Below are 12,783 nucleotides of genomic sequence, written 5' to 3' on the forward strand. Positions count from 1 at the left end.
TTCCATTGGTACATTGTCTGGTCCCTAGACGAGATCGACGATATCGGGATCGTTGCTATTACACAATTTTGACGTACAATGGGATAGCAGTTCCGTTCTTTTGTAATATCTGCAACATCGATGAAACTGCCCTGACCAAAATATTATTTGCAAATCTGTGTATCAATTAACCCATGATTAACCCCATCCCGGGCCGGTTTTAATCAGACATGACGAAGTCACGCACCCTCAACAAGAGAACTCTCTCAACCTCAATTTCAACTCTCCGATGAGTGGCTTTTGCTGCGTTGGTCCTCTTGTTGTGGAAGCACTAAACAAGAAGCAAGTCGAGTAAGTCCCCAATGATGAATGCCGCTGACAGCTGATCTGTTCTGGATGGGCGAGGAGTAGTGGAAGGAGACTTAACTGAACGGATCTTACATTACACATACCATCCCTGGGTTCATTCAGTGACAGGTTTAGAGAAATGTTAGGCTTGCCCATCATCGGAACACTCACTGTTCCGGTTTTGTTATGTACGTTGCTAGCCATCGCCTTTGTAGCGTGGTTCCATCATCGCCCTGCCAAATCGGAGCAGCTAGAAACACGTGTCATTCGCCATGGGACCGCGCAAACCCAGACTAATCCGTCGAATCCTTCATCGGAACCAGAGGAGGCGGCGACTAGTTGCTCCCAAGGGTCTCAATGTTGTCAAATCAAGGAGAATCCGGACGCTATTCAAAGAGTTAAGATTCTCTACGGAACTACCACGGGCAAGGCCAAATCCATGGCTGCACAACTGGCCCAAGGTTTGGCTGGGCTAAACATCACGGCTGAGATCCTGGATGTGTCCACTTACGACTTTGAAGAGAGACTAGCCCATGAAGCCTCTGAGAATGCGGTGTTAGTCTTGATCATTTCCACTTATACGGAAGGTACGCCACCGGAAAGTGCCAAATGGTTCTACCAATGGTTGGAAGAAGCGGCCAAAGACTTTCGAACCCAGCATTCTATCTTGCAAGGCCTGAAATTTGCCGTGTTTGGTTTGGGCAACTCTCTGTATCAAGATCACTTTAACACCATCGGCAAGAATTGAGACAAGTACTTCTACCAATTGAGTGCCATTCGATTCCATTCTCTCGGCATGGGCGACGAGAATGTAGCCGGATCCAAGCATGGCAACTTAGAGAACGATTTCGACCATTGGCAGGATCAGTTCCTGACCCGTCTGCGAAAGTTTAATAGCATCGAATCCTGTGGCAGCCAATCGGAAGAGAAGACGAGTGATTTGGATACTGAGAGCGCGGATGAATCCGGATCCGGGAGTGACTCGGAATTTAGCGATGGCGAGGACAACGAGGATGATGACGAGGAGGGTGGGGATGGTTTGGTGGATTTGGAAGAGATTGGCAATGTCATGAAAAAGGCCAAAGATAAGAAGAAGCAAGATGCCGAGAGCGGGCCCAAAGAGATGATTACGCCCAGTTTACGGAAATCTTTGACTAAACAAGGTTACAAATTGATTGGAAGCCACTCGGGCGTCAAGATCTGTCGATGGACGAAAGCCATGTTGCGCGGACGTGGAGGGTGCTACAAGCACACTTTCTACGGCATCGCATCTCATCAGTGCATGGAGACCACGCCCAGTTTGGCTTGTGCCAACAAGTGCGTCTTTTGTTGGCGTCATCATTCCAATCCTGTGGGAACGGAATGGCGTTGGCAAATGGACCCGCCCGATATGATCCTTGATGGAGCCTTGGCGAATCATTACAAGATGATCAAACAGATGAAAGGCGTCCCCGGGGTGCTACCTGAAAAACTTGAAGAAGGCATGAACGTACAACATTGCGCTCTGTCATTGGTGGGCGAACCCATTATGTATCCGGAAATTAACAGGTGAGCAAGTTTTGAAGCTTGAAAGGAGAAACCATTTTATGTTAACACTAGAGCGAGATTGACCTTCTGAAGCATTGTTTATTCTCGCAAGGAATGTTTCAGCCTTGAGGTATTTTTAGCTGTACTGTCACTGTCAGACTTCGAAGTTACGTATTGAAGACGGATGTCGTCAGTTTTCCTTAGAGGGTATCATTTAATTTTGCCGCACTTTGTGGTACTTAAATTTCAATTTCTACGGTATGTGCAGACTTTGTGAACTCTTTCAAGGCTTTTCACTAAAGCTTTGATTTGACAAAGTACCTGGATTTTTCTTCTCCTCTTCAAATTGCAAGAGGTTATTAAGTTCCTAAAGAATGGAAAAGTCATTTGAAAAAAAAATTAGGGCCCCCAATCCTCCACCAGAACGTAAAATGGAAAGTTTGCTCATGAACTTCCCGAGCCCGTAGCAGAAGTTTACTAAACATTAAAACGACCCGTTCACGGCTAGACACATTTGAAAAAACCCGCCGGTTTCACAAATTTTGTAGTCCGCCCAAAAACTCTGATTGCTCTATGATATAGATTTGATTGATGAAAAATACTCGTAATTTGGCCCTTTGTCCCTTTTTGGCCCATTCCTATTTATATCGAAACAGTGCGTCGCTTGTCCGTAAAAACATGTGGTGTCAAACATGGTTCATGTATTTTGTTTCGCAGTATTCGCAGATTAGTGATGTCAATAAGGATAAATCCATTCTTGTAGTCTGAATGTCGCTAACTAAATACAGTCATGGTTTGAGCATTTGTGAATCCAGCTCTAGGTTTATGGGTCTTTGAATAATGCTTGTGGATCTCAAAGCACTTTTGTAGGATTGTCCCAGTTTACCGTTTGAAGCTCAACAAGAAATTTCTCCGGACTCGATCAATAAACTTGTTTTTGTGGGTAATATAATTTGGAGATGGGTATTATGAGAATATCTTGACGATGTCTTAAGCAATTTGGTCTATTTGCTTGGAAAGAATGGTCCTCCCCTGGGAATTCCCTCATCCCCAAGCTACGTAATTTCCTCTTCCGCAATTTGACCTCAACTTGACCGCCCTACGTATATTGATGGAATACTTTTATTGCAAGAACCTTTTGACAGTAGCCTACACAGGATGTTGTACGCCTCTCTAAAACCTGTGTCATTAGCATTTTTAGTCAAAAGATTGCTCAAGAAATCTTGTTATCATTAAAACGCCCGTTCAATAGCTTTGTTTGATAGCTCTTACAAGCTACAAAAAATGAAATGACCTAAAAGGCATTTTATTGCAAAAACAACGGTAAAGTATAGCAAAATACGGCCATAAAGGGCAATATTTGTCTCTTGTAAACGCTATCAGACAGATGACGGGCTTTACTGAGAAAATCGTGTTCTTTAAAATGTACCACGAGATGGCGTCTAACAAGGGCAAACATCGGCGATGTTTTTTCGACGCTATGTGGTTTCAGTACGTGTAAATAGTCTGGATAAAGATGGCAGAGTCTCATGTGATTGATTCCGATTGTGCACGTAACTAGTTCATTTGCAGATTGCAAGTTGTTCCTTCCGTTAGTCTCTACCTTCCGTCAATGCTTGTAGCGCCATCTACCTTGTAAAGGGTCTAGTGTTCTCTAACAATCTTCATGCCCCTCGTGCTGTTGAATTCAGAATTTAGCCAAGACTTGTTTTGGTTGTTTAACGATTTAAAAGCCTTGTCATGAGATTCACACGCCTGTTGAAAAAATGAATGGCAATGTTCCAAACTGAAGAAGCAAATTAGCCAACTTTCTCTTTTGGTGTCAAGAAAGATGACGAAGAAGAATGAACGAGTTAGACTTTGCCAGACTTTGGGCCAGGATTTCGTGAAAGAAAATTCGCCAACCATCAATTAGTTAGCCACTGTCTATGGTACAAACTTTAAATGAAAGCATTACCTTGCCCTTGGTCTATGAAGCCACTGAACCGGCTTATTTGACGGCCTTGCTTTTGTAAATCGTAAAATGTTAAGGGAAAACTCCAAGGCCAAACATAGCAATGAAAACCATGTAAATCTGCCGTTGACCACGCTGCCTGTTCTCGGTATTCGTTAAAGGGCAAGCAAGAACTCTGGAAAAAAGGGTTTTGTAAGTGGAATAATCCTGGCAAAGCCCTAAAAGGATGCTGAAGCCTGTTAGCTGAAGATTGCCTTTCCTATTTAAGCCTTGCAATTTACGTATAGGAAGACTCGAAAAGTTCACTTCCAAGTTTATGTCACAGAAGTCTGTTGATAACGGCGTAGATACGTAAGCAAGCACCGATCACCCTCTTTCCTGCTTAGAAGCGTTGTCTTGTAGTAGACGAAATGAACATTTTGTGTCAAAGAGAAGAGACCCAATGTAGTTAAGATGTTTTTGGTCGACGAGAAAGGCAGTGAAACTTTGTTATACTACTACATCCTTACCCAACTAAGAAAGTGCTGGGAGACGTGCTCTTTTTGTCTGTGTAATAGGTGTCTTGACATGTGTGGGACCATTCAAGTCATTGACACTTCAAACTTCCTTTTTCTAATCATCCAAGCGTAGTACTACTTTCCAACATTTGGAAAAGTGACCTCACACTGATATACTGCATAACGGCATCAATTACTTCTTGCAACATTGCAACAACTCTATATTTAGCCTATTAACCTACCGATAAACCCACGAGAACTGAACGTAGATGTTTGTTGTCAAAATAGACCTCCTCCTTCAAGGTATATCTCGTAGGTGACCATTGAACGATTGCTCTGAGGATATTGATATTTCTAGAAGATGTCGTCAATAATAGCTAGCTCGTTAGTTGATGCATGTCGTTCTGACACGAAGGATACTTATCTTCATATTTTCATAGACACTCACTTCCCTCTAGCTTCCCTTTAATCGAATTTCGGTTTGATCCTCGGGAAAACTCATCAGGGGTGTTGCCGAAGCCTAAACGATGATGGTACATTTTATTCTGAGGAGTTTGCTTCAGACTTGCGCTAAAGGCTGTAGGAATGTATTGACGAATGGTTTTGTAAATTGAAAACCAAAAATGCATATCAGACAACCTGAAGGTGTCATTTCTGGCGTAGATCCATTATCCACGTGAGGCACTTAAGGAAATCTTGGACGAACAAATTTAACTCCACACTACATAAAATGCAATTACGCCCCCAGATGATCCTTTTAGCGGTAATGCACAAGGAATATTTTGGGTTTAGTTGTGAAAATTGATATATAGATCGAAGACGTGGTGTAGTGATTCACGCAAGTTCCTATTACAAGAGAGGTCCCCGATTCGCTCCCATCCCCCAAACGTTTCTCAAGGAAACTTAAAGACGCTAAACACATCCACAGACGAAGACTAAACCTTATCCAGACATGACATTCTCCGTCAGAACTCTTAATAAGGTGGATGCGATGGCTGGCCTCGTTAGCCGGGCGAGGTTCAACCCTCCAATCTTAACACCCCAAATGTAAAAAATGACGAAGCCATTATAATTGATCTGTCTTTTGAAACGTACATTTTGACGTATTCGGACGATTCTGGCTTTGAAACAAATATAACAAAGAAAGGAGAGTGAAATGCAGTGGGGCCAACTTACTCAGGCATGTTCAAGACGAGAAAGGTTGCTTCGTTGTTCAGACTGAGCTCGCTTTTGATCAATCTCAATTGGCTCGTTTGTGATGCATTACGTTTCTTCAATTGATCGTAAAAGTAGCCAATCCGTTTTGTTACAATGATAGATAACCGATTCATCTTCTCAGTTACTTGAATGTCAGATCACTTGGAAAAAACATTTGATAGATAGGTGAACTACCAATCAATAAATAGATATTTCCTATCTTCGAGGTCCCATCAGGCCATCAATAACCAATGATTTGCGGGTTATTTTTTCATTTTCTGTTGCTCTGTGTTTAAAATAATGCGGCATCTGTACTTCTGAGCGAAACACAAAGATGCTAGCCCCAAAAAAACATCATCGAGCCGAAATTGGCACTTATCGGGTTTTGACACTTGACCATTTTTGTCGGATTTCAATCCGATATTGGTTTCGCATTCGCAAATGGTCGGATTTGTCGAAGCCTTTTGGCGTCCGTCAAGTTGAAACGACTCGTTCGCTCAAGTAGCCTTTCACCACCTCAATTTGTTCCACTCCAGGTTTGTGGAGCTCCTCCACGAGAAATCCATCTCGAGCTTCTTGGTGACGAACGCTCAATTTCCGGAGGCCATCCGGGACATTAGTCCCGTCACTCAGCTCTACGTCTCGATCGATGCCTCCACCAAGGACTCGTTGAAAAAGATCGACCGGCCTTTGTTCAGGGATTTCTGGGAGCGGTTCATGGACAGCTTGCAGGAGCTCTCGCGTAAAGGCCAAAGAACCGTGTACCGACTGACGTTGGTTAAAGGCTGGAACGCCGAGGAAATGGACAACTACGCCAAATTGGTGGATATGGCCAAACCCGACTTTATCGAAGTGAAAGGGGTCACTTATTGTGGAACCTCCAAAGGTAAACAGATCATTCATAAACGAACGTCGGAGAGATCTCTCAAGGGAAATTGAGAGACTGTCATCACTCGAAGAGAGTCGTCTTCGCCTTCATTTGAATGTGAAGATTTGCATAATCCATCAACGGGTTTTGCAAGTTCCATTGTCAAACTGGAGCGTTCCCAAAAATGCAAGCTTGGAGGGTTTGTAATCTTTGAGGATGGAACTTTATTGGAGCACAGTTGAGAGAACGACAACGACGTTGGCGACGATACAAAGAGAAGCCACCCATCATCAGTTGACGAGTCTTTTCCCCTTTTCACGAAGTTTGCCTCGTATTCGTTTTTGTTAGTCCACAATACTGCAAGAAGGCACTCCCTCTCTCAGGGACCTCCCTAGGTCTGGTTTTGAGAGGCTCTTTGAGCTACCATTTAGCCAACTGGGCGCAGTGCTCGGCTTCAAATATACAGGAGCTCACGTCCCACGATGATATCTTTAGGCACGAGGGAAAACCGAGTTGACTGAAACGAATGATTTAAGGTTTCGCAGATGAGTCTTCATTTCTGAGAAAGAAGAACCCAATGACTCGAAATCAGACGTTGAAGGTTGACGTCTCATTTCATAGCCAAAATTGAGCACAACTTTTCTTTGAGCACTCGGAGCAGGATCTAGTGGTGAGACAAAATCAAAGCCCCCAAAAAATGATCTTTGATCAAAAGAATGTCTGAAAGTTCTGATTCTAAGAGGATCCGGAAAATTCACAACCCGAGAGATCAAAGAATTGTCCTCCTCACCTATCACTCTTGATTCGAGCATGTGGAGCCAAGTCGATCTTTTGATACAGGGTTGGGCAGAAAAGCATTTGTAGCGATTAGTGCTCTTACCGTTGTAAATGAAAGACTTGGTCGATGAATTACTTGACCTCTGTTTATGGTAGTGCTGGGGCGTGTCCGGACTCGAGTCCAAGTGCACTCGAGTCTTTTACTCGGTTTTGGAGAAATTAGCCGGACTCGAGTCTTTTAGAAAGGACTCGAGTCCGGCCAAAAGTAAAAAAATCAAAGGACTCGTACGAGTCCGACTTTTTGCCGGACCCGCCCCAGCACTAATTTATGGCCATGAGTTCCGCAAAAAATGCTTGGGGAAAGGTCATAAAATTAACGTACGTTACACCTCTTCAAAACAATTGAAGGTCGTACTTGAGACCCTGGGGACCATTTAGTTTCTTTGTCTTCGAAAGAAATAATTGCAATTTGTTTGAGACAAAATTCATTTCCAACTCAGGGTTCATTGAAGTATTTTGTTTTCTTCTCGTATTTGAAAAATCTTGACAAATTGCCGACACGGGCTTTTAAGCGTGCACAGTTTGTACTTGACAAGAAATATATTTTGCCCAGTATTACAAGCTGAATTTATTCTAAGAAAGGTTTTCGTTGAATTTCGTCAGTTATAAAGTTCAAAACGATAAGATACGGCTACAAAGCACGGTGCATGAAAGGCAGGAGGAAAACGAGATGACCTTTTGAAATTCAAGTTGCCTTTCTAAGCTTGCTGATGGCATTCATTGACAAATGGGTGCCATGTAATCGCAGTCAGGAATGCAATCAAGCCCAAGAGACCCCTTTCTCGCCAAGACGATTTACACTGAAGACCCCGATGTCTAATTCAGTAGATGCATCAATATTACAGGCTTAATGTTGAAACAGGCAGGGTTTTAGTCATTTTTTTCAATAAAAGTAGCGGATTACAGTTCCAATTACTTTGGGCAAATGTAATGGCGTTACGTAATAGTTGCTTTTCCTGAGGCTAAGTGGTCAATGTCTTAAGACTATTGCCTCATCAAGCCATCGTTGGACATATCTGGCAAATGAAATGAGTATTTTTGCCACAATCTGCCAATGGGGTAAGTATTAGCAACATAACAAAACCTGTCAAATAACCGAAAGGAGTTGAACTTGTGCCTTAAAGTAGCTTCTACAATACGAGGTCCACAATACTCACTTGTGAATGTTTGCAACAATAACATCTATGGTGGAAAACCAGCATCAGAAATAAGCAAGCCTATATAGCTTCTGTGCACACATGCTCGTAAGTCACGGAAGTGTGAAAAGTTGAGAAATTGCTTGTAACATACGCAAGCCAAAGGCTGATTTCCTCTCAAGAAACTACTTGTCAACTTTACTCTGAATCAGGTCTTTCGGTCCAACCGTATATTCAATTAAGGAAACTTTTACCATGGTGACAGGTAAGCTTTGAAGCATTGCAAATGCAGGATTCTAAGCCAAGAACATTTTCAACGTCGCTAAAATCCAGGCACAAAATTTAGTGCGGACCTTTCCGATTCAGAATATATTTTTAACAAAATATCCATACTAAAGCATTTCAGTATTCGGCAATTTGTTGGAAGAAAGACCATAAAAGCTTCAAGTTTCCCTCAGTTGCTCAGAGAGAAACGAAAAAGTAAAGTCAGCTTTGGACTTCAGAAAAAATGAGAGTTTTGAAACGAGGAACGAATTATTGTAAATTCGTTACTACTGCCCTGGAAACGAGTGAAACCATGTTAGCTTCATCATTCCTAAATAGAAATGATTATCAATTTTGTCCAAAATTTTCTCCAAATGCTCCTGTTTTCTCGTACTTGATGGGTTGCATCTTGGATCAGGGCACGTTTCCCTCCTCTCTGAAGTTAGCTCATGTTCTAATTTTTTAGAGGGGAGATAAGTCGCTCCTTAGTAACTATATTGTCTGACTTCAAATATTGCGAAGGTGTTAGAGAAGATCATGAAGTTCAAACTTGTTGAAATTCTTGATATTCGTGAACTAGGCAGCATGGGTTCCGAGCACATTTTAGCACGGTTACCCAACTGATTGATCATACAGAGCAGGTTATTGAGAGACTAAAGAGCCATGAATCAGTCGATGTAGTTTATCTCGACTTTGCCAAGGCCTCAATTGGTTAAGAAGTTTCATGCATGGTTGGAAGCAATTGGTTAGGTTGAGGGATCCCTTAGTGACATGCATGATGTCAAGTCGGGTGTTCCTCAGGGCGAAAAGTATCTGATACTGTGCGTCTTCAAAAGCATCCATGAGCTTTGTCCCAACCCAGGATTTAGGGTCAATTGTAGTGACCTTAGAGACTTCTCTTCTTTCTCGGGCTCCTTCATTGTTGAATTTGATTCCATCTCAGATTCGTGGGGAATACGTAGACCCTGTTGATCCAGTGGGTTCTTTTAGTCAGACTTGGACACATTTTTAGAAAGCATTCCAGATCAACCTTACATTCAAAAACTAGTTCGGTTTGCCAACTCAAATTCGCTGGCAGACAAAATATCATGTAAAGATTGAAAGGTAATGAATAGACGAATTATAACCTTTCATTTAAATAGTACTGGGGATTAAATTTTTTGTAGCGGTTACTAAAAAAATGAAAATATATTTACGCTATGATCCCAGTCTGCCAGGCCTGTCCTACTTCTCTGCAATTGTAACTTTCCATGATTATCCTTTTTAAAGTTGATGAATATTTCAATTGGGAATGTATTGACTCCTGTGGGGTAGCACATATCTGGTGAAGTCAGCACAAATTTTGAGAGGTCACTGAAGTACTTGTCGAAACAGTAGTGGAACTAAAAAAAAAAGATTCAACGGGCAATATTGAAACAAAATAGGTCCAGGGTTTCAAATAATTATTCGTTAAATGAGAAAATTCTAACCTATGAAAAAAGAAGAGCTTTTTTAGACTAAAAAGTATTTTTTTAGCAGGTTACTCAGTAAAACTGTGACATTTTATGACATTGCAATGCTACATGAACCATTTCTTTCATGAATAAATGAATAGGAACTCTAATTTAATCCCTTGCCAATGAACTATTAAGTCTCAAAAAGTACGAGTGACCTCTCAAAAGTTGATGCTGGCGTCATCTTACTTTCCTGCTTCACTGTCCCAAATTACAAAAATGAAGTTTGTCCTAAAGACCTGAACCTGTCAATATAAACGACCCTTTTTTCAATCGGAAAAAATGGCATCATAGGTCATAAAATCAGTTCACTACGACATTGAAAAATAAGGCCAAAGCTCATGACAGCTTCTCTTATCTTTTCTGATAGCCACGGATTGTTTCAAAGGAAACGGAGTGTAACTTTTGATTGAAAGGAGTTATCAAAGCGAGCTTACAAGCATATGATGAAAAATTCATTCCACTTTAAATGTGAAAAAACACATTCTTCTTAGTTCGTTCCCCATGGCACAAAGTGCTGTAACGCCATGGGGTTTGTGACTCGAGCGTTTCGATTTCACGATTCGAAAAAGGGGATGTTGCAAATCAGATTTCACTGTACATTTAATACTTGGATCCCTTTCGCATCTTCTCCAGCTTCATAGACTGAATGTGAGTTTAGTCATATCAGAAATTTGCAAATGGTTTCCGATTCCTTTTCTTTTGAACCACTTTGTCGATAAAAAAACATGACCATCGTTGATGTTCGACCTTCTGCCTCTTGACCTTATTGTATGTACATTCCTTCTGGTCCATGTATTCTAAGGGCACTAGATATTGTTCACCATTATGTTCGTCTGATTTGGACGGATCTTGATTGACTGTGGGGAGAGGAAGGTCCTTCTTGTTATCTCGCCTTGTTCTAGGAAGTGTTGCGTTTCCTCAGGGTAAAGGCACGGTTTTCCGAGAGATCCAAGATATTGTTTGTACTTTCTTCATATTTTGATGCCGAGTTGTTCTTCCTCGCATCTGAATTTGGAAACAAGTTGATTCTCCCAATAACGGACTTCATTGAAAGCTTCCTTCTTCATTTGATTCCAACATGACTTGACTCAAGTTATATGCCAAAGACACGAATGACATTATGACCGAGCAGTTTTCTGTCTTTCACATGAAGGCCAGTCCCAGGATGAGGGAAGATGAGGTTTTGTTCCGAAATGCTCCCCTATTGCATTGATTCGAGTAAAAAGGCCACTCTTTCCTACTGTCAAAGCATAGCGTAGCAGTATTCAGTCTTTAATCGAGAGTGAATACAGTCTCTAGGGAAGGAGTAGAATCTCCATTTGAAAGGTGACCTTCAAATTCGAGATGGACTTCATGCTACGAATTTAATTAAACGAGATTCCTTTAATGTGAAAGAATTTCTACCTACATGGTTGAGTACATTTCCCCGTAAGAGTTCTTGGGGCCGGACATTCTAAGCGAAACTCAAAGGGCCTAAAGAAAAATTTGGACCACTTGAGGAATGTGAAATTGGTCCATTGTAATTTGAAGCTGTCGAGGTCGCATGGTTGAGGCGGACTGTCAGGTTATATGCGGGACAAGCCAATGCAATTAGGTCCAGGGCACTAGTTGGAAGAGCTCGCTCTTTGAAGGAATGGATATCAACGGTAAAATGGGTTCGAAGGAAAAGGGAGTCTTGTGTGTCAATGTTGTGGACTAAAAGTGTCAAGTTTCGGTGGTCACCTTTGGGAAGGCTGCCTAATTATTACATTCCTCCGAGAGCATGCCAACCAACTCTTATGATGATCGATGGTGCAGCGTTACCCGAGATAGCTGACCTTTCCACAAGACCATTTGTACTCTTTACATAAAGAGCTCTTTATAAAATACAGCATCATAAAATGTAAGGGAAATTCTTGGGGTTCCACCTCAAAACGAGAAACGTCTTGCAATTGAACAGCATTTCATTCCCCTCCATGTACAATCTTTTGATACAATTTGTGACACAAGAGGATTACCTGACGAATACAAGAAATAGATACCAATTCCTCGTCCCTGCGGTGGCATTTTCGTAATTGCTTCCAAGTTGCTCAATTATTTGGACCTATGTCCATAAGGGTATTCCACTTAGACCTCGTTAACCATTCACCCCAGGCCAAAAAGAGGAAGTCCCAACAGTCTCCATCTCCCAACCCCAGCCTACAGTAGCCTACAGTAGCCTACAGTAGCGTACAGTAGACGATTCCGTCCGCAATAAGTAGAAGTATCCGTCGGCTTTACTGGATTTTCTCTTTCAGCCTCAACGCTGACCATGGACAATGTTCCTTGGCACGAGGAGGTGCTCCATTTTGTGCGACAGCTGACCTCACGCCTGCCGGATTACGAGATCTCTTGTGAGCACGAGCACTCCAATTGTGTCCTGGTCAGTCATAAGAAGTTCCTGGTCAATGGGAAATGGCACACCTGGATCGACTATCCCAAGTTCCACCAATTGGTCCGCGAGTTCAAGCAAACCAATGGAGCTCAAACCTTCTCAGCATTAGACTACATGGAACCGACGCCGGATTGGGCTGTCTTTGGCAGTGAGGAGCGTGGCTTTGATCCCGTGGAGAAGCGATTCCATCGGAAGAGCAAACATAACCAGAATGATGACNTTTTGATGTTCATTTTTCTCCATTGCTAATTATATGCTTTGAACAAC

The 12,783-nt window shown here is 42.1% G+C and overlaps 1 protein-coding gene across 1 annotated transcript in view; it reads left to right on the forward strand.

Moving 5' to 3' along the window:
• Window positions 1–336: 336 nt before the first annotated feature.
• Window positions 337–12,783, forward strand: part of LOC131887351 (S-adenosyl-L-methionine-dependent tRNA 4-demethylwyosine synthase TYW1-like) — a gene marked incomplete in the record, with an annotated part of 12,746 nt that continues 299 nt past the window's right edge. The window contains 3 exon segments of the mRNA XM_059235937.1: window positions 337–1,875; window positions 6,039–6,388; window positions 12,380–12,719. Coding sequence (XP_059091920.1) covers window positions 467–1,875; window positions 6,039–6,388; window positions 12,380–12,719 — 2,099 coding nt within the window.

This window comes from Tigriopus californicus, chromosome 9, assembly GCF_007210705.1.
Source record: "Tigriopus californicus strain San Diego chromosome 9, Tcal_SD_v2.1, whole genome shotgun sequence".
Taxonomy (NCBI): domain Eukaryota; kingdom Metazoa; phylum Arthropoda; class Copepoda; order Harpacticoida; family Harpacticidae; genus Tigriopus; species Tigriopus californicus.